The sequence below is a fragment of the Cherax quadricarinatus genome, unplaced genomic scaffold, assembly GCF_038502225.1.
Source record: "Cherax quadricarinatus isolate ZL_2023a unplaced genomic scaffold, ASM3850222v1 Contig2682, whole genome shotgun sequence".
NCBI lineage: Eukaryota > Metazoa > Arthropoda > Malacostraca > Decapoda > Parastacidae > Cherax > Cherax quadricarinatus.
Window position 1 is genome coordinate 26,928 of NW_027197708.1, and position 22,421 is coordinate 49,348.

The window sequence follows — 22,421 nt, forward strand, 5'->3', positions numbered from 1 at the left end:
CTCAAACTTAGTTTATTATCGAAACCTGCTGTCAAAAGACTTCAAAATGGCTCTACGACAGGAACGAAAAACTAACAAAACGCGGATATGAAGAGTGTTATCCACCAATCAACGCTGATCCTCTCTCCTCTCTGCATACTTAACCAATCATATTGAAGCATGCCTCCCTCTCCATCCCGCTTCCCGCCGATCTCCAGCAACCAATCGCCGACCAGATCTACAGATCAACCACCATGATGCATCCTGCACAGCTTGCCCACGTCGTCCACATTCTCAGCCAAGTCCTGTTCTCTCCAGCTCTATCCCACGATCGTCTCAGCTGCTGGGTTAAGCCCTGGCTCTATTTCTACAACTAGGAACACTCCTCTCCTTCGCTATTCTTCGTCTGTCCCGTCTTCCCCGCTCATCCCATTGGGATCTTACCTGAACTTGTTCGTTCGTTCATGGATGTCAGCTGGGCATGTATACCTTGTACATATACTTAATAATAATATAATATAATAATATCTTTATTTACTACAAGTACATGTACATGGTATACAGGCTTAGCTGACATCAATGGCATACTACAATATAAAAAGTCCCTTATTATGCAGTGCATTTCGGGGAAATTAGGTCAGTTTTGTCCCAGGATGCGACCTAGGTTCTCTACACATATGCTGCTATGTATGATAATTCTATGTAACTGTATTTGTGTATACCTGAATAAACTTACTTACTTACCCACACCAGTCCACTAACACCCAGGTGGAAATATAAACACATATGCAGTATAATGTGATCCTTTATTGACTACGTTTCGCCCACACAGTGGGCTTTTTCAAGTCACAAACAGAACTACCTGGGGTGGAAGGAACGCGAGTATTTATAGTCAGGTTCAGAATGCTGATGGGTGAACATAGACAACCAGTTTAAGGAAACACGTCCGACGTTTCCACCCCTTCTCCGGGAATCGAACCCGGACCCTCACCGTGTGAAGGAAGAGCTTTTACCACCAGGTCACGGGGCACCCTGAATAAAGATATAATTATTATTATAATTCCAATATAAACATTTTATTTTTCCCCGACTCCGGGGAAGCAAAGCTCGATAAGGCCACCAGTATTGGTGGCCCTTAACACCAATAATATTGGTGGCCCTTAACACCAACAATAACAAGAAAAAGAAAGCCAGAGAAACATTGTCTTCTGAAGTTAATGTTTAAAACACAGCAACAATGAAGTGTGTTATACCGGGAGTTAATATTAAAGGTATTTTCCAACTACTGTATTTTCAGCATATATGTACGAGGGTCTTTCTCTTTACATGTGTAGGTAGAGCTGTCCTCTCAAGGGAGGTTCCTTGACGCTGGTGAGGGGCTCTTGATCTTGGGAATTGGATCTGTGCTCCGGTTCTCTAAATTGAGCCTGAATACCTTCCATCCCCCACCCCACATGCGCTGTATAATCCTACGGGTTTAGCTCTTCCCTATGATTATAATAATAATAATGGTAGAGCTGCACACTTCTTGGCAGTGCTGGCAGACTTTGCATGAATAGTAGCGCCTTCGGCTCACATCTGAAGACCCCAGGTTCGATCCTGGCGCGAGTGGATAAGAAACTTTGGGAATGTTTCCATACGCCTGTTGCCTCTGTTCACCTAGAAGTGAGTAGGTACATAGAAATTAGCATACTGTATTGAGTAGCATCCTGGGAAACATGGTCATAGGGAACTTGCATGAATCAGGGGATTATTGTACTGGCTTAGCTGCAGTTTATAGAGTGTATTGTACAAAATTATTATATTACACAAATCGTTTTCACTGCACAAAACTATGAAATTATTTCCGGTATATAAAGTGCTGCAGAAAGTTTTTATAATAAAATGAAATACTGTTTTAATCTAAAATTATGTATGGTATTAAAATATCTTTTTTTTTCAGTTTTTGGAAGAGCCATTCATTCGCTGGCAAAAATTGGGGATGAATTATATATTGAACCACATTCTACAGGTACGTGTATTTTTTAATATAATTTCTTTATCCTTTTTTGTTAATACAGTTGCATCCCGAGCTAAAAAAATATTGAACAAGTTTATTATAAAATAATTTAAGAGTGAGATTTAAATATAAAGGGAACCATTGCATTTAATTGTTTGTTAAAAGTGGCTGCCACTCCAAGAATGTGGATTAAGTGTAAGGAAACATGCCCAACATTTCTCCTGTGCTGGGGAGCAATCCCTGTTATAATAATAATAATAATATCTTTATTTCTACAAGTACATGTACAAGGTATACAGGCCTAGCTGACATCAATGACATACTACTATATAAAGCCCCTTCTTATGCAGAGCATTTCGGGCAAGTTAGTTCAGTTTTGTCCCAGGATGCAACCCACACCAGTCAACTAACACCCAGGTACCCATTTTATACTGATGGGTGAACAGGGGCAGCAGGCATTTTAAGGAAACACGTGTGTGAGCTGAGAACACTATCAACTGAACCAAGAGCTTCTACATATCATTCAGCCTGTTGTTATCATGAGTAACAAAGTTATTAGTGATTTAAATTCATCAGAATCAAACATGTATGTACTGTAGTACTTCCTTGTAATTCCACCTCACCTCATAAGGAACCTTAAAATCTTCTACATTGAAAGCATGATAGTAATGGTAACAAGGCAGTAAAGCAGAAATAGAAGGCAAAGGCTATCAAACCGCACCTAATATCCATCATGGAAAATAAAATGTCACCGATAAAGGATACAGTATATGCAGGATGATAAACCAGGTGAAAGGTAGAAGGGAACTAACACTTCTCATCAAGGATCAGTGGAGATTTAAGATTATTTTATTTAGAGGAAAATGCAAAATCAGTTGGGATTGCACAGCACCTGGGGAAATGGGGGGCAGTCAGGTTTGATCAAAGGAAAGGAAGGATAAGTCCAGTTCCTTGGATCACGAGCCCCCTCACCAGCATCAAGGTACCTCCCTTGATGAGCAGAGAAATATGAGCTGGGGAGTATCACAATAGGTAAACAAAAGACAGCTGTGGCTGTCTTATACAACTTTACTAAATGGCAACAGAGTAAAACAGGAACATGATGACAGTAATGAGGCTCTCATAAAGATAACAGAGAAAGCAGCTAGGTTTGCTAATAAGACAGGTGTGGAACTGTTCATGAGGGATAACTTCAGTCACCAAGAAAGAAAAAGACCCTCATGGCAGAGAGACACATAGAGCAAAGTTAATGAAGGTAATAATATAAGATTTTCTCAACCACCATGTAAAGGATCCGATGAGAATAAAAGAAACTGAGCCTGCCAGATTATATTGTACCTATTCACCCAGTGAAAATTAGACACCAGAGTACAAAGGGTCAATTTTAGCTTCAGATCATTGCTGCCTAATGTTCAAGTTCTTCACCTGATGGAAGTACAGTAGAACCCCGGTTAACGATATTTTTTCATTCCAGAAGTATGTTCAGGTGCCAGTACTGACCGAATTTGTTCCCATAAGGAATATTGTGAAGTAGATTAGTCCATTTCAGACCCCCAAACATACATGTACAAACGCACTTACATAAATACACTTACATAATTGGTCGCATTGGGAGGTGATCGTTAAGCGGGGGTCCACTGTATCAGTGAAAAATAAAGGAAGTCCAATATTAGCAGAAGGATTGCAAACAAACATAACATATACACTTAAAGTTTATTCTTTGCATTATTGCTGCAGAAAGTATGATTTCAAATGACTGTGATTGCTTCTGTGTAATGATTACAATTAAATCCACAGGAGTTTCCTTCCGTACTGTCAACTCATCTCGATCAGCGTTTGCTTCATTTCACTTTGACAGTAGATTCTTCTCTCATTTTGATGATGGTTTGGTTAGTCAGCAACCAGATGCCGAGGATGAGACTGTTAAGTGCAAAGTCAGTATGAAGGTGAGTTTTTTTAAGAAGTTTACTGATTACACTATGAATAAGGACTAATGTGTTGCTGTCTGATCATTTGGGACAAATAAGGATGTTTTTGTTATCAGTCACTTGAGACTGTTGCTTAAGGTACAGATTTATTTTCTGTCTTACTCTTGAGAATGGAATTTAGTAAGATATGAATAAATGCTAAACACCTGAACTAATAAACAATGTGCTCAAAGGTAAATTATAGTACAATTAAAGCACAAGTAAAAATTATCATAAATTTTTAAAGCCTTATATTTGAAACTGTCCTAAAGAGATTTGTCTAGAATACTGTATAGCCACTTCTCACTTAACGACGGAGTTCCATTGCTAAGACCACATCAGTAAACGAATTCGTCACTAAGTGAGGAGCATACTATAATAGTAGTGGATTTGTGTCAACCATCTTTGACATTGTTTTAATGTCACCTTTGCACCATTTATAACATTTCTGCTATATTTTTAAATGTTTATACAGGCAGGCCTTGTGCAAAACTTGAACATATTTTTCTGGCTTTGCTCATCAAAACCTTTGTCTCTTTGTTAACAGTATGCTGGGTGATGATTGCGTAAATTTCAGTATCGTCAAGTAGATATTCCATCTTGTTGTAGGCAGTACTGTTTATGATGACTATTCCACTGCCTTTGCCAGCTGTTGTGATCCTGATGTTAGGGTTCTTACCTAACTGTCCGAGGGCTTCACTGTATTGTTTTGGCAGTGCACGTAAAGAGGTCTCCTGTAGGGCTACTGCAAAATTGCCTTGTATGAAACATTTATCTAAGGCAAGCTAGTGTGTGTATGGTTCCTTGTTGTCAAGTCAGTATATTGTCCTGGTTTGCAAATCCCCATAACAGACTTCAAGCCTAGGCTGAAGGCTTTTATTTGTGTCTGACAGTTGGACAGAGGACAAAGTGGTGATAATGGATGGTCTTCCAGTATTTGTCCAAGTGCTATTTGTACACAAAGTACAGTATGTAGAATACAAGTATGCTTAACTATCTGTCTAATGTTGGTTGTGTCCCATGCTAAACTGTCTCAAAAGGAGAAACCAACTTGTCTCGCTTCATGAAAGTCCATGATATTCTCCTGGGCAAGATTATGTACATGAGGTATGGTCATAGTGGGAGGATATCAGGATGGTCAGTGTGCCAATGATGTACCAGTGTGGACCTTGGAGCAACTATTTCATCCATATGACTAGGACATAATTTCAACCTGTTCAGGACGATGTATGCCTTAAGAAGTCATTTTTCTTACTTTCTGTGTAAAGCCTACATGTTTATTCAATATGAAGAAAAATATAAGAAATAAAGGCATAATGGAGACAAGTGGTAAGTAATCATTTCAGACAGTGAAGTCTTTATTGGTACAAAGTTTCACCCATGTGTGGGCTGTAACAGAATTTAATTATGTTCACATTGGTGACCCCCACAGCACATCATCTTGGAACAAAGGAAACCTAACATGGGCCTGTAGGACTCTTACAGTGCTCCACAACTACTTGGCATATTTACACCTGATCACACATCCCAGATGCTCTGTACTGTATATGCTTTATTTTTCTCATTGTGCTATGTACTGTACCTGATAAAGCCCTTTCATTGATGAAAAGTTGTACCAATAAAGTGTTAGCATACAGTGTCTTACATACAGCTTATTGGTGTCATGCCTTTATTTGATATTCCTTTCATTTTAAAAGCATGCCTTGTGGTAGAGGTGGTTAGGTTTAAAGGATACGGGGATATTTTTCTTGCCTTACACATTGACTGAAACATATTTAGTTAATGCTGCTATATAGTAAAAGAAATGTTACCAAATACTCTCCATGCATTTCTTTATTTTATTGTAATTTACCTGTGCAATTTCTTAGAATTTGTTTTCAGGCTTTTATAAGTGTTTTCAAGTCCCTTGCTGCTCTGGAGAGGACTGTAGAAAAATGCAAATTGGTATTGGATGGAGAAGACGCCAAGTTAGGAGTTCAACTCACATGTCGTCATGGAATAGTTAAATCGTGCACTTTGTCTTTCATTGAATGCGAAACTTTGCAGGTAAGTAAAGATCTGTATGTTTTGTTGTTTAGCTGTCATTTTTCATGAACACAAGGTGACCCAAACAAGAAAATACATTTACCATCACTTGCTCTTTAGCTTGTTTTCCAATAGGGAATGGATGTCATGGTCTTACGTTAACCCACCAAACCATAATATACAGACCTAACTTTCAGTATCTAGGCACTATACTTTCCTGCCTCCAAAATTCGAATTCATCTAGCCTGATTACCTGAATTCTTTTAGTGTTTTGCTCTCTAACAGATAACTGAGTCCCAAGAACTACTATTTTTCACTTATTTGAATCTAATATGCTCACATATGTCTGCTACATGTTTAAGATCCTGTCTCAATACCATTTTTATAACTTCCCTTCAACTCCTTCCATATAGTTCCCATACTATGCATTGTTACACCCTTTTGATCATCCTGTTTGTTTCGTTCTTCCTTCATTATATACCAGATAATCTCGGCAATCTTTGTTTTGTACTTTATATTACTGTGAAAGAAAGAATGTCTTTCATACTATTATACTGTCTTCTAATTTCTTCATAACTGTTCATAATGTTTTCACTCTATAGTGATCTCAGTCAAGACATTACAATTGTATCCAGCCACCTTCTCCCTGCCATAAAAAATTAAAGTACTCATATGAACTTTCATAAGACATCATAATGTTTTCCGTAACTGGCACAAATTTTCTTTGAAAACATTATTATGGGGTTAAAAATAGTATAACTGAGGAGATTTATTTACCTTATTGCATATATGTGTTTATGTCTGGGATACTAGAGGTATTCCAGACATAAACATATATATGCAATAAGATCACAGTAAACAGGTGATATTACAGTGTGCAGAACAACCATTGTGAAAAAATAGTGAAATTCCAAGCGCTTTCATGACTTCTTACATTATCAAAAAACTTTGATAATGTGAGCGAAAGCTCTTGGAATTTCACTATTTTTTCACAGTGGTTGTTCTGCATAAACATATATATCTTACATTTGATTTCTGTCTTATCATGTGTGTGAAATGAATGCATGTTATAATGTTTTGTACTCTTAGGATTGCAGGTCTTTTCTTTCACTCTCATGAAGATATGAGATAGCAGTAAATCTACAATTTTTTCTGATCAGTATATTCTCATATTAGCTATCTTCTTTGTGTCATAATACAGGGGTAATAGTTTTGTAATCTTGTACCAGATCCATGTTTAGTAATTTATGTATACAGGAAGGCCCCGCTTATGCAGCAGGTTAGGTTCCGGGCTACTGCTGTAAAGTGAAAATTGCTGTAAAGTAAATCATAGCTTTTCTTCACTTTCAGATGCATAAAAGCCTGATAACATGTTTACACTATCATATATTAAGTGAGCAATATGGCTAAGCCTAAAAAAAAATGCATGTAAAGTACACATATTACTTACCTGAAAATATTTTCATCCTTAGCTTATGGTGAGTGGTGAATATATTTATTGTAGGAAGTGTGAATAAATAAAGAATGGGTATAATTGAAAACTGCTGTATTAGTGAAATGCTGTAAAGTGAAGTGCTGTAAAGCAGGGCCTGCCTGTGCACCTCTTAATAACTTCACATTAACTTTTAGCATATCTTGCTCCTAGTATAACATGTATTCTTATTTCATTATTAGGCTGTGTATGACAAGGATTCCTGCACCACCCACATCCATAGTCAAGCTCGGGTTCTCAGTGATGCTGTTCTCAATTTCCAGCTTAGCCAGGAGGAAGTTACTCTCTCTGTCTCACCTCGGAAAACTATTCTCAGAAACTATGTTGATGATGAACCTGGTAAGTTCCTCTCTGTGTCTCATCTCAGAAACTGTTCTGATTATAAGTCTGGTAGGTTAGCCTCTGTGTCTCAGTTCAGGAATTGTTTTGATAATAAGTTCCTCTGTGTATCTCCCCTTAGGAATTAGGTTGATGATGAATGCAGTAAGGACACTTATTCTGAACTTGAAAGCCCTGAGTTTTTTGCATGAATTTGGCCTCATTCAAGATGGAACCCATATCCCAGGGTTTGCTACTTCTTTGTTTGGACAGTATGGATCTTTAAAAAACCTTCCATCATATCCAGTTAATCACAGCTCTTGCAAGTTCTTTTATCTTGATGAGGTGTACTACCAGTTTAATGACATACCTTTTAGCCTTAGACAATACCCTGGGTTTTCACCCAAGTCTGTTTCCCTCTCTGTCCCCATTCTAGGCTTTGAAGATCATCCCTGGAAATATTTTCCATCTTCACTATGACCTCCTGCTCTCACAGCCTTCAATGAATAACCTGGTCTTGGCTCTGGAATACATAGCCTCCCCTCTCTACACAAAGCTGCTCGGACAGTAGGATGTTTTTCCTGGCCTTGCTTTTCTGTGGCTATGTGGTGCCCAGCCTCTTTGCCACAAATTCCTGACATTGGCAGTTCATGTGCCTTTTGAGTTTATTGTGGGTGGCATGTTGTTTATACGTATGTTGATTGAGTTTCTTTATGGTACTGTTTTGCCTCTTACAGTACATTACCTTGCTGAGCTATCGACCTACTACATGTTGTGGTGCACTTTCCTCCTTCCTGCTGTGGTCCACTGCTTGATCTTTTTCGCCTCTGCCACATTGGGAGTGTCCACCTTACATCTGTACAAATGCTGTCTGGTGCAGGGCGATTTAAAATCTAGCAGCCCATGTTGCACTACCTTTGCTCCATGATGGCATAACTGCTCTCCTGCTGGTGGTTATTTTTGGGGTGCTATTTGACATCTACATACTCTTTCTTTTTAGTTGGCATGATTCCAATTGGCCATGTGGAATTCTAAAGCAGAAAATTGTGTTTTGAATGCTGGAAGCTGGTTATCTGCATGAGAGGATCCTGGTTGCTGCCTCTTCCAGCTCTAGTGTTTCTGATTACCAACTGGATTGGGTGGGTTATGCATGCTTCAGCCAACGTCTGTGCACGACTACAATAATAGAGCAGTGACTACTGAGTGAAAGTAAACAAGGGCTGAATAGCAAGTCCAGACCTTCCTGGGGCTAGGAGACGTTAGTAGAAGGCAAGGATAGGCATTGCGTATTCCAATTGTACCCTTCTTCCCTAGGGTCCCTAACTTAAAAAAAAAACATTTTCAGTATTCAAAACACAGTTTTATCTACCAATTTGACCTTTTTTGGCAAAATTTTGAAGATGATCTAGAGCTGGTTAAAAAAGCCACCCCCACACACACATACATACATACGTATGTTAGGAAGTATTTCATGAGTCATAGAGTAGTCAGGAAGTGGAATGGCCTAGCAAATGAGGTAGTGGAGGCAGGAACCATACATAGCTTTAAGATGAGGTATGATAAAGCTCATGGAACAGAGAGAGAGAGGATCTAGTAGCACTCGGTGAAGAGGTGGGCCAGGAGCTGAGTCTCGACCCCTGCAACCACAATTAGGTGAGTACACACATGTACGCACACATGCACGCATGCACATACTCTCTCTCTCTCTCTCTTCATTTTAGTTAATTGTTAGAATGTAAAAATTTTTAAACTGCTTTTTTTTTCTGAAAATTCATAGTCTTAAAATATATTTTTCTTGATGCTAGTGCAGGGATCTTGATACATGGACTTGCAGCTACCCATCCCTTCAGCAGATCAAACCTTATTTCTTCCTATTCTCCAGTTACTGCATAACCTTTATGGGTCTGACTTTTTCTTGTAAATATGGTTTGGTGATTATGAAGAGGCAAAATCTAGAGTGGTAGTTTAGTCTTCATATTTTTCAGTCATTCTAATCATTTTTTTTTTCAGACCCTGGTAAGGCTATTCACACAATGCTTACACTGCAGTCAGAAGAATTTGATGTCTATGACATATCTGGTGATTGTGAGGTTACATTCTGCCTCAAGGAACTTAGAGCAGTTCTTACATTCGCTGAGCCTGTTAATCTTCCTATTACTTCACATTTTTCTGACCCAGGAAGGTAAGAGAGTGTGCATTGAATAGAAATTTGAATTTATATAGTTGAATAAAAATAGCTCTGGAAGATATTGTAATTGAAGAAGGTAAAATTTTAGTTAGAAGGCATCTGGAGAGTGATATGGACAGGATAAACTGAGGTTAATGTGTAAATGTCTAGGGCAGGTCATGACCTGAACTTGGGCTGTGATCTGAACTGGGATCAGGATGATCTGATGGACTGCAGATTGAGTGATTGTGTCATTAATTTTTTTTTTTTTGAGTGCTTTCTTTGGTATTATATGGTACAATAAATCTACAGCAGTTTCCTGGGTTGCTAAGTAGGTAATGGTGCTATTGACTACTTGCAAGGAGAATATGATTTCAAGCTTTGTGTCTTGAACAAAAAAGTTAGGAACCATTGGTGCACAGTTCTAGCATAGAAATTTTATTTTTCATTTGCTTGGGCAAGTGTACTGAAAAGAGACTACATGAACCACTTTGCATTTAATAAGAATACACTTATGCATTTTATTGATAGCTTCACTTTGATTTTTTAAAATTAAATATCTGTTACTTTCACATTTCACCAAATTTTAAGCTATTCACTCGTAAATTAACTTAGGCAATAGTTTCATTAATGACAGGTGAAATATTATTAACAACTTGAATGCTGATTTAATAGGGTACACATAACAAAGGTAATGGATTCATTAAGTACAGTGGACCCCCGCATAACGATGGCATCACATAGCGATTTTTCCGCATACCGATTACTTTTATCGCAAAATTTTTGCCGCGCATACCGATTAAAAACCCGCTTACCGATTTTCGTCCGAGACGCGTCCAATGTTTCACATGTGCCGGCCGTCCCATTGTTTACCAGCCAGCCTCCGCGGTAACATCCAAATACACTCGGAATATTTCGTATTATTACAGTGTTTTCGGTGCTGTTTCTGGAAAATAAGTGACCATAGCTTCTAGTGCCAACCCTGTGGTAAAAAGGGTGAGAATTAGTATGAAATTAAGAAAGATTTTGAAGGGTTTGGGGCTAACCCTGAGAAGTCTATGCCAGTTGTGGAATCCATTGTGCCTACTTCAAAGATTAAGGAAATGTGTGCACAGTGGGTTTCACATTTCACCCACCAAATTTTAAGCTATTCACTCGTAAATTAACTTAGGCAATAGTTTCATTAATGACAGGTGAAATATTATTAACAACTTGAATGCTGATTTAATAGGGTACACATAACAAAGGTAATGGATTCATTAAGTACAAAGAAAGTAGAGTGAAACCTCTATACTAATAGAGGTAGGGCTGTCAGATTTAAGGAAGATCCATTGTATGGAAGTGATCAGCGCAGTGGATTCAGGCCCCTTCGTTGATAGACTACCAGACACAGCAGACTTAGTCTATAGAACTGATGGACTACTGGACATACTCAGAATAAATTATAGTATTAGAATACAAAGTAATAACTTACAATGCAGTATTGTGTCTGAAAATAAAAGAGTTAAAGGTGCAGTACTGTACAGCAATTTTTCTTGACTTCCTGGTGAATAGACAAGTTTACAGTTCAGTTCCTGTGTTGTCTAAGTGGCGACTCGGAATAACTTTTTTGAGTCAGAGGTGTTTTAAAGCTCTAGCAATAATATCATAGATGGTGTGGGAGACATACAGGTAGAGTCCCTTGCTGTGCCATACCTCTCACACAATTAGGCCACCAAGACACGAGGCTCCACTATCCATATTAATTCAAGTTTCTGTAACATTCAGGTTCACACGCTTCTTCTTGGCATCATCACTTGTTTTAGCAGCCATTGTTAGAAACATCGTACAGGATATTTTAATAAATTAAAGATGAACACTGTAAATCAGAGACAACTGGAGATCAAGTGATGATAGTAATAATGTTGGTAGAATTACTGACAAGATATTGAGTATAAGGACACGAGTACAACTAACGTGGCAACGTTTCACTCTCTAGAAGCTTCGTCAAGCCGTTATGGCTTGACAAAGCTCTTAGCGAAATGTTGCCACAATAAAATGTCACATTAGTTGCACTTGTGTCCTTTTACCTAACAAATAATGATAATACATGAGCATTACACAGACAATAACAAACAAACACAGGCTGAGTCACTGGCCTGGCTGCACAGGAACAATGAAAATGTACTGGTCCTAGACACAGGGTGGACTGAACAAACTTATGATGAAGTGGACTTGATCCGCTGCATTGACAGTTTTACCAGAGACACGTCCATACAGTGGACTTGTCGAGCCTCTGTCTGGCTAGAGTGTTTTGTCCAGTTTATCCGATTTCTGTTTTACAGAGGTTCATTGTACTATAGAGGTTTTACTGTATTTTAAATATTTATGAAAGTTTGCATTTTATTTATGTGGAGGTAGGTTGCAGGTGAACTCATGAAGTAGTAGTTTGCAGATGTACTCATGAAGAATTTTGTAAGTGTATGTTATGAATATACATGAAATTTAAAATGGATGAGTTTGTAGATTGTTTGGTTACAGATTGGTTACAGCTACATCTTTTAGCATATTTATAGGAAAGCCACTTGTTAAGTGAATCATTCTAAGCAAACTAACTTTAAATTTTTTAAACTTCTAAATGATAGTTCTAGCATGTAAATTTAGGCTTGTGTGACAATACTATGTGAATATTTTATGCATTTTATAAATGCTTAGGAGTTACTTAATATTAGCTGAAATTTCTAGTTTATCCGAGGAGAGATTATTGATCAAGCAGTACTTTATCATCAAGTAATTTACAAGTGGATTTCCTTAATTAATTTTTTAACATACTTTCCATCTCTCACTGAGGTAGAGTGACCTGAAAAAGAAGAAATACTTTCACTATTGCTCACTCTATCACTGTCTTGCCAGAGGTGTACCAACAGTACAGTGCAGATGTTCCTCCAAGCTGCATTATCTCTACCCCTTCTTCAGAGTGCAATCACTGTACTTCCCATCTCCAGGACTCAAGTCTAGCTAACCGGCTTCCCTGAATCCCTTCATAAATGTTACCTTGCTCGTACTCCATCAGCGCTTGATGTGCTTTTTTTTATTTTTATATTAACACATCAGCCACTTCCAACTGAGGCAGGGGTGATCTGAAAAAGAAAAAAACACTTGCATTATCGCTCACTCCATCACCGTCTTGCCAGAGGCATGCTCACACTATACAGTGGCACCCAGAGTTTCGTACAGCTCCCAACTCGAACAATTATGTAAGTGTATTATTGTAAGTGCTTTTGTAAGTGTGTTTTTGGGGGTCTGAAATGGACTGATCTAACTTACATTATTCCTTATGGGAACAAATTCGTTTGGTAACAACACTCAAACAGCCTTCTGGAATGAATTATGGCTGAAACTCAGGGTACCACTGTAGTTCAAAAATTGCAACATATCTTCAGCCCTCCTTTGGAGTGCAGGCACTGTGCTTCCCACTTATATATATTATATTGAGGTTCATAATGTTACACTGAGTCTACAATATAGTTTTGGACGAACCACATATAAGCCTTCAGTTGGGCACATTGTATATACAGTGGACCCCCGCTTTACTATCAGCTCCCAATGCGACCAATTATGTAAGTGTATTTATGTAAGTGCGTTTGTACGTGTATGTTTGGGGGTCTGAAATGGACTAATCTAAGTCACAGTATTCCTTATGGGAACAAATTCGTTCTGTAATGGCACCTGAACATACTTCTGGAATGAAATAATATCGTAAGCCGGGGGTCCACTGTATACTGCTGTGTGAGGCCACTGAATGTTCATGAACAAGAATGGGAAATCAAACACAGGGTAGAAAAGATATGTACATTTCAGCCTCAGAAACTCTCTCATGAATTGAAGAAGGTCTCAGATAGGAATAAGAGGCATATTTTTTTTTTTATTTTATGTGCTATTGGAGTGTGAGGAAGGTAGCACTTATGAAGTTATTCAGTAAGACTGGTTAGCCAGACTTGAATTCTGGGGGTGGGAAATATACATACGTAGTATGTACTTGTACTCTTAGGGAAGAGTGGGAATGTTGTGGTTTGGGGATCATTTGAATTGCAATGTCCTTGCACTTCTGGAAAGATAGCTTGAGAGTGAGTGATGGCAAATGTATTTCCTTCTATGGGTCTTCTCTCCTTGGTGTGAAAGAGCCAATATGTTAAGAAATGTAGCTCTTCTTCTTTCAACAAACTGGCTGTATCCCACCAAAGCAGGGTGGCCCAAAAAGAAAAACAAAAGTTTCTCTTTTTAGCTTTAGTAATGTATACAGGAGAAGGGGTTACTAGCCCCTTGCTCTCGGCATTTTAGATTTTAGTTGCCTCTTACAACATGCATGGCTTATGGAGGAAGAATTCTGTTCCACTTACCCATGGAGAAGGAAATGCAGTTATAATAATTTATTAACAGGCAAGAAAACATAACCTTGGGTTAGCATATGTATACTATATATTGATAATTCTTTTAATTATTGTTTTACCATCTGTACTCTTAAATGGTAGTATGCTATAATGTTATGAATGTTTTGCTTTTCAGCCCAATCATATTCTGTGTTAACAACAGTCCCATGTTTGAAGGAATATTTGTCTTAGCAACTCTGTCTCAGAAGCCAGACACACAAGTCTCTGGGAGTCATGCCCTAGGCAGGCGAACACCTCAGTCAGTACATAAGAGAAATGATCCTGAGTCACCCTCATGCTCGCAGGCACCCTCTGCTATGAATAGAACAGTGCAGTCCATTAATGAATCACTTCGGGTTGAGTCGCCAACTGTTAGAAGACCACAGAAAACTAATGATATTCCTAGGAGTGTTTATGAAAATAGAGGTAAGATTGCTGCTATTCACTGTTCAAGTATTGTATAGGTTTAGGGTAAATGTGTCATAACTTAAATCAGGGCTGAATACATTTCTATCCTAGAAAGCCTATGTAGTAATATATGTTAATTTCCTTCTGACTCACTTTCATTTTTTACATATCTCAATACAGTAATTGAAAATACCTGGACATTGATCTAGGGCCCTGACTTAACCTTGTTAATAAAACTGAAGTCTCCAGCATCTTTTAAAATCTTTCTTCTTTCAACACACCGGCCGTATCCCACCGAGGCGGGGTGGCCCAAAAGGAAAAACGAAAGTTTCTCCTTTTACATTTAGTAATATATACAGGAGAAGAGGTTACTAGCCCCTTGCTCCAGGCATTTTAGTTGCCTCTTACAACACGCATAGCTTACGGAGGAAGAATTCTGTTCCACTTCCCCATGGAGGTAAGAGGAAATAAACAAGAACAAGAACTAGTAAGAAAAATAGAAGAAAACCCAGAGGGGTGTGTATATACGTATATGCTTGTACATGTATGTGTAGTGTGACCTAAGTGTAAGTAGAAGTAGCAAGATGTACCTGAACCCTTGCATGTTTATGAGACAGAAAAATGGACACCAGCAATCCTACCATCATGTAATTGTTTTACATGATGGTAGGATTGCTGGTGTCCTTTTTTCTGTCTCATGAACATGCAAGATTTCAGGTACGTCTTGCTACTTCTACTTACACTTAGGTCACACTACACATACATGTACAAGCACATATATACACACCCCTCTGGGTTTTCTTCTATTTTCTTTCTAGTTCTTATTCTTGTTTATTTCCTCTTATCTCCATGGGGAAGTGGAACAGAATTCTTCCTCCGTAAGCCATGCGTGTTGTAAGAGGCGACTAAAATGCCGGGAGCAAGGGGCTAGTAACCTCTTCTCCTGTATATATTACTAAATGTAAAAGGAGAAACTTTCGTTTTTCCTTTTGGGCCACCCTGCCTCGGTGGGATACGGCCGGTGTGTTGAAAGAAAGAAGAAAGCTTGTACATGTATGTGTAGTGTGACCTAAGTGTAAGTAGAAGTAGCAAGATGTACCTGAAACCTTGCATGTTTATGAGACAGAAAAATGGACACCAGCAATCCTACCATCATGTAAAACAATTACAGGCTTCCGTTTTACACTCACTTGGCAGGACGGTAGTACCTCCCTGGGTGGTTGCTGTCTACCAACCTACTATCTAGAATCTTTTAAAATACCTTCCACAAAATACTTTGTAAAATAATTTCCTTAAACATATATAAATGACACATCTTTTTCTTGTACCTCATGCTTTTTAGATCTTTGGTTAGGAACTTTGATTTGGACACAGTGATAAAAGGTGTCTGTTAATCACTGGATAACACAGGCTTGTTTCGCCTCATTGATGATGGAAGTAGTTTTGGGAGCACAGCCAAAGTCACAACATTGGTGCTGAGAGCACAGCCAAAGGTACAACATTAGTAGTAAAAGTGATGTTGTGAGCACAATGAAGGTCACAGCATTGCTCATTAGAAAATGTCTTTTGTAAGATTGTTCTATTTCATGTATGTTATTGCCACGAATGGAGCTATGCACTAAACATTACACAGCCCAGTCTCATTGCAACTTGCATTTCAATACATGTCCTTAAGGTTCCATTCAGATCAACACGTGTGTTATACATCAATATGTTACAGACTTTAGCTTCATACTGTCACCAGTTGAAATTGAGTACATTGTAATGTTGGAAAGAGGAGGTGAAGAAACTACTACTAATTTTTTATAATAAGGAGGCAATAGGGTCCGATGAGATAACATAATTATTCCTAAAGGATTGCGCAGAACTAAGTTATTCTCTGTGGAAAATCTGTATCATGTTTGGTTTTACTGGACTTGTATAATATTATCTACATGAGTGGTTGACTCCCAAGTTGGAAGCAGTTTGTTGTCCTGGCCATCCACAAGCTGGGCCAGGACCCCAAGGAGGCTGTAAAATCATTGATCTTCATAGATGACCAACAAGCTCCTTTTAGTCACTGGTATATACTGTATACTGAAATTGGGCCTCTGATTGTCCTTCCTTCTGTTGTTGGTTGTGAGAAATAATACTCTCATGCCTATATACTAGTCATGCCTCATAATGTTAATCTCTTGGAGGGGCAATCAGCTTCACTTTTTGAAAATTGTCAGGTCAGGCTGACAGTTTAACATCTTTTGACTGATATCCCCATTCATCAAAAAATGCATTCCTTTCATTTTACCCTCTCCTTGAGTGCATTGACATGCTTCCTCTCCCCTCCTTTCTGACAGTTTCACATTGAATGTGAAGTGGCTCTATGATGTTTGTAACAAATTGATTTATTAAGCCAACTGTGGCTCCTTCATTTTGCACTTGTGTCCACACTTAGTGCTTTTATCTCTCTACTTCTTCCATCAGCCTTACCATTGACATTAACACTGAATTATCCACATAGATTTAGTGTTTTCCTTGATTTTAATTCATTTTTATTCCAAAAAAATTATCAATTTTCCTTTTGATACCCTTTTGATATCCTTGGGATACCCTCCTACTTATCCACAAACCCTACTCTGCTCCACACTGATTCGTTAATTAACTCTGTTTCCACGAACTGATATCTGCTCAGCTAAAAGTGGTGGTATGGTATGTTTGATATGGTTGGTTATATGGAGGTTGGGTCTAATAAGTTTTGTTGTGCTTAAATATTGTTTCTTAGTGTTATGTTGTACTTTTATTCCTTAATGATATAGTTATTGGCTCATTCCATCTGGTTTTATTTTTTCTGTCTCCATAAGGTATATAGCTTCACATTCATTCAGAAGAAATGTAACACCAAGACTCTTATTTTGGTTATTCCAGTTTATGTAGCTGGACACTGGTGAAAGGTTATTAGACTAATAATTTGTTGAGATATTCAATGTAGATACTGTAGATTTTTTTTTTACTTCATTGGCCATCTCCCTCAGGACAGGGTGACCCAAAGAAGAAAACACATTCACCATCATTCATTCACTCAGTCTTACCAGGAGTGTGCTGACATCACAGTTCAGATTACCCTCTTGACTGCAACATGAGTACCCCTCTTTCAGAGTGCAAGCACTGTCCTCCCTACCTCCAGGACTGTAGTCAGGCTAGCTGGTTTCCCTGAATCCCTTCATAAATGTTACAGTATATAATGCACAGATTTGACTAATGCAGGGAGTGTAAATAATAATGCCTCGTTGTTCTCTATAACTCACATTAATCAAATAATATTTAGAAAATATAATACAGTATATTATAGTATTATGTGGAGGTGGGAAACACAATGCCTACATTCTGAAGGATGGTTTGGGATGTTAGGGCTCAGAGGCTCATTTGAATTGTGGCGCCTGTGGAATTCTTGAAAAACAGCTAGGGAATGAGTGATGGTGAATGCGTTTTCTTCTTTGGGTCATTCTACCTTATTGCAAAATTGTGGGTTTGTTAAAAATAGACATAATAACACTGTTTACCAAGATTATTTTAATGAAAATAATCTTGTTTAATTAGCTAGTAATTTGTGTTTATCCCTTCAGAAACTGTATCTTCAGCTTGTACCTCTGCAACCCATGACAAGGCAAATCCTCAGAAGAATAATGAGGCCATACCACTTTCATCATCAATGCAACACAGACATGCTAGCAACATCAATGGCAGTGTATCCCAGCCTGAGATATCTCTACTAAGGTTAGAGGCAAATAATATGGCAGCAGAAAAGGAGGAAGAGGAGGTCATACCAGGAACTCCACCCTCCAAGAAATTCAGATTCTTCTTTCGTCCATGCTTTGAGTCCACATTTGATCCTCTAACACTTTTTGAACCAGACAAAATCTTAGCAGAAGACTCAGATGATGATTCATGAGTATAATTTTAACAGTAATTCATGAATCAAATATTTCTGGCATGGAGCACAGTGTTAAACAAAGTATATTTTGTTCATACCAGTAAATAGTTTGAATGAAGGATGACTTATTAGTGAGCAACTGCTTGTTGCTGATGCTGATTCCTCACAGAAACAGATTGTAAAATGAGGATAACATTCCTTGCACAAAATATTTTTGGTGCTGCCAGTGAGTCTTGAAGAAATACACCGTTGCGAGTGAGATAGTGCATGGGAATCATATGTTAGCTAACATACTCAAACTTTTTTAAACTGTGTTTATTTTGTATTGAGGTCATCCTAGTTAGTTTAATATCTTTAATATGCACCCTATACCCATCCTGTGGGCAGTAGTCAAAAAATTCCAGAGGCATACAGTGGGTCCAGGAACTGGGCTACAAAGTTTTGATAGTTACTAAACAAGTTAAAGTGGTAATGAACGATTTGTAAACATGTTTATATCATCCTGTTGATAAAATATTGAATGATTGCTTTAAATTGTACAAACCTTCAGGGTGAGACATTTCAGATATGACCTACTTAAGGTTGGTAGTGAATGATAACTAGTAAGAGAAATGGGCATTTATATATTATTGATGAGGGAAGGAGCACTGCATGAATAAAGTAAGTCTATTTTTGGTTCCATTATTGTTTTATTTTTTAACTCGTTTGCCATCTCTCACCAAGGCAGGGTGACCCAAAGAAGAAACTTGCACAACGATTCATTCAGTTAGTATGTTTCCAGAAGTGTGCTGACAACAAAATTAGATTATCCTCTGACTGTCACATCCCCACCTCTTCAGCTTACAGGGACTTTCCTTCCTAACTCCTGGGCTCAAGTCCAACTAACTGGTTTCCCTGAATCCCTTCCTAAGTTACCTTGCTTACACTCCAACAGCATTCCCATTAAAATCCACTTGTCTTTATTCACTACTGTCTAATTTGTTTACACAAGCCTGCTAGATGCTCAAGTCCCTAAAACTCAGTCTCTTTTACTCCCTCCTACCATTCCTGGGACTATCTCTCCCTCCTACCTTTCACTCCAGATTTGTAAGCAGCATTCATCATCCTATCCCTCTCCATTCTTTCTACATGATCAAACTACCTCATAACCCCTCCTCATACCTCTGAATTATACTACCTCACATCGCCTTTTAATTTCAATCCTCTGAGTTCTATGCAAGATATCCACACATTGTTCTCAAACATGACATCTCCACTGCCTCTAGCCTTCTTGCTGAGGCATTCAAAACCCATGCTTTACGTCCATATAAAAGTGTTGCCGCATCCCTTTTTGCCTCCATAGATAGACTTCCTTCTTTCCACAAATAGGCCGGCACACCACCCACCTTCTTCCCCCCATACTCGTTTATTCTCTGGTCACTTTATCTTTCATAGACCCTTCTGCTGACATGTCCACTCCCAGATATCTAAATGTATCCATTTCCTTCATACTTTGTCCCTCCAATCTGATATTCAGTCTTTCCTTACCTAGACTTTTTTTGTTACCCCTCATCACCTTGCTCTTATCTGCCTTCACTTTCAGTTGCCTTCTTTTACATTACCTCCCAAATTCGTGCACCAGCCTTTATAACTTTTCTTCAAAATCACCCTAAAAGAACTGTCATTAGCAAAGAGCTGCTGGGATAACTCCCACTTTACATCAGGTCCAACACCTTTCAATCCCATACCATGGTAACACCACACATCCATTATTAGTAGGCATAATTTGTAATGTTTTATCAAAAGACATTGTAAATTAATTGTAATTTACTTAGTAATACAGTATTCATGTACAGTACACTCCAAAATGTTCATGTAAACTACTGTTTTGTCGAATAATGTGATAATATATACAACATTAATAAATTTTCTTAACTGATATATATAAAAAATTTTAATGTTTATTTTTTCTTTTTCAACAAACTGGCCACATCCCACCAAGGCAGGGTGGCTCAAAAAGAAAAATGAAAGTTTCTCTTGTTAAATTTAGTAATTTATACAAGAGAAGGGGTTACTAGCCCCTTGCCCTCTTGATTAAATAGCTGAAACAAAAACTAGGAGAAATATGCAGAAAATTTTAATAAATTGATTTGGGACTATGGTTTAAAAAAAATAATATAGAATTATCATAACATAAGAGAGTAGGGGAGGAGAGAGAGCTTGAAATGTGATTATAACTGCTTTCTGGACACCCACCCCACCAGAATTCCTATTTTATTTTTTTTTCCTATTCCTGCCTCATACACTTACCATGTAAAAGCTACTTCTGAGCATACAACACCCACCCCACCAGAATTTCTATTTTTTTTTTTCTATTCCTGCCTCATACACTTATCATGTAAAAGCTACTTCTGAGGATACAAAGAGAAAAAAGGAGGCACTTATTTCTAAATTAAGAAATTGCTCTACAGGAAACTTGGTTGATGTTCCTATGCATGAAAGGCATCAGGAAATAGAGTAGGAACACTGACCACACATGGAATGAGCTCCTACTTGCCCACTCCACCAGCATTGGTGTTTTTCATTCTTTCCCCTGCACTTGCAGCGCTGTATAGCCCTTGTGGTTTAGCGCTTCTTTTTTATTATAATAATAATAATTCCCATGCACTTAAAATGATACATCTGTGGGTATGAGAAAAGAGCTCTACCTAGCAAGGTATCTGGTATTTGGCAATAATTACTAATGTGATCTGTTCAGTGTAAGTATAAAAGAAACTTGTGCAATGTTAGGTAATTTTATTATGGACTGATAAAACCCATAGTAGGTGAAACATTTTTCATTATAAATTTACTTAACATTGCATTGGTGTTTCTTTTAATGCATTTGTTGATATTGTATGCCTTGTTTGGACAAAATTTTTCCTTAGCCCTTAAACTGTCCAAACAAATCTATGTTCACATGCGTAGTGCTCCAAAAGTAGATCTATGTTTTTTACATATTTTCAAATATAGCAAAAAAATAATGTAGATCAAAGTTTTTTACACGTTTTCAAATTAAAAAAAAAAAAGCTCTACGTTTTTTTACATACTTTCAAATGTTGAAAAAACGTAGATCTACGTTTGGACAGTTTAAGGGTTAAGCCATGCACGTCATATGTGGTGACTAAAATGTATAAATTACTAATTTTAAAAAGAAAAACTTTTGTTTCTCTTTTTAGGTCACCCTGCCTCATTGGGATACGGCTGGTTTGTAATAAAGTTGGTAAATTACTGACAATATGTAAAGTAAAAGGACACAAGTGCAACTAATGTGACATTTATTGTGGCAACGTTTCGCTCTCCAGGAGCTTTATCAAGCCGGTAATGGCTTGATAAAGCTCCTGGAAAGCAAAACGTTGCCACAATAAATGTCACATTAGTTGCACCTGTGTCCTTTTACTTTACGGCTGGTTTGTTGAAAAAAAAATTATTGTTGATGTAATAATAAAGTAAAATTATTTTAAAAATGACAGATGTAAACCTAAACACTGGAGTGTTTGTGTGTTGGTATAGTACCTGGTTAAGCCTATGTGAGGACACGTGTCTTACTATTAACGTATTTGCCACACAAGAAAAACAGGATGGTTCAGTATTGAAATTTCTGATACTTTTGCCGGGGTTCAATTGTGTGTAAACAAGAATTTGCCATGTATAAATTAGCATTCATTATGAAGCTAAGAACTATTTTATGCTGGATATATGTCTGAATATTTTCCATGGGGAAGTAGAGAA

At 37.8% G+C, this 22,421-nt stretch overlaps 1 protein-coding gene across 1 annotated transcript; it reads left to right on the forward strand.

The window, feature by feature from the left end:
- The first annotated feature begins 1,133 nt into the window (after positions 1-1,133).
- Rad9 (cell cycle checkpoint control protein Rad9) lies at positions 1,134-21,969 on the forward strand. Its single transcript, XM_053777234.2, has 8 exons — positions 1,134-1,250; positions 1,922-1,990; positions 3,776-3,924; positions 5,827-5,991; positions 7,645-7,801; positions 9,791-9,962; positions 14,493-14,782; positions 18,364-21,969. The coding sequence occupies exons 1-8, from the start codon at positions 1,217-1,219 to the stop codon at positions 18,687-18,689; spliced, it is 1,362 nt and encodes a 453-aa protein (XP_053633209.2). The 5' UTR covers positions 1,134-1,216; the 3' UTR covers positions 18,690-21,969.
- Positions 21,970-22,421: the final 452 nt, after the last annotated feature.

Coding starts and splice junctions, on each gene's coding strand:
- Rad9 (XM_053777234.2), top strand. CDS start 1,217: ATGAAGTGTGTTATACCGGGAGTTAATATTAAAG. Junction 3,925..5,826: donor AGTGCAAAGTCAGTATGAAG/GTGAGTTTTTTT, acceptor ATTTGTTTTCAG/GCTTTTATAAGTGTTTTCAA. Junction 9,963..14,492: donor CATTTTTCTGACCCAGGAAG/GTAAGAGAGTGT, acceptor TTTGCTTTTCAG/CCCAATCATATTCTGTGTTA.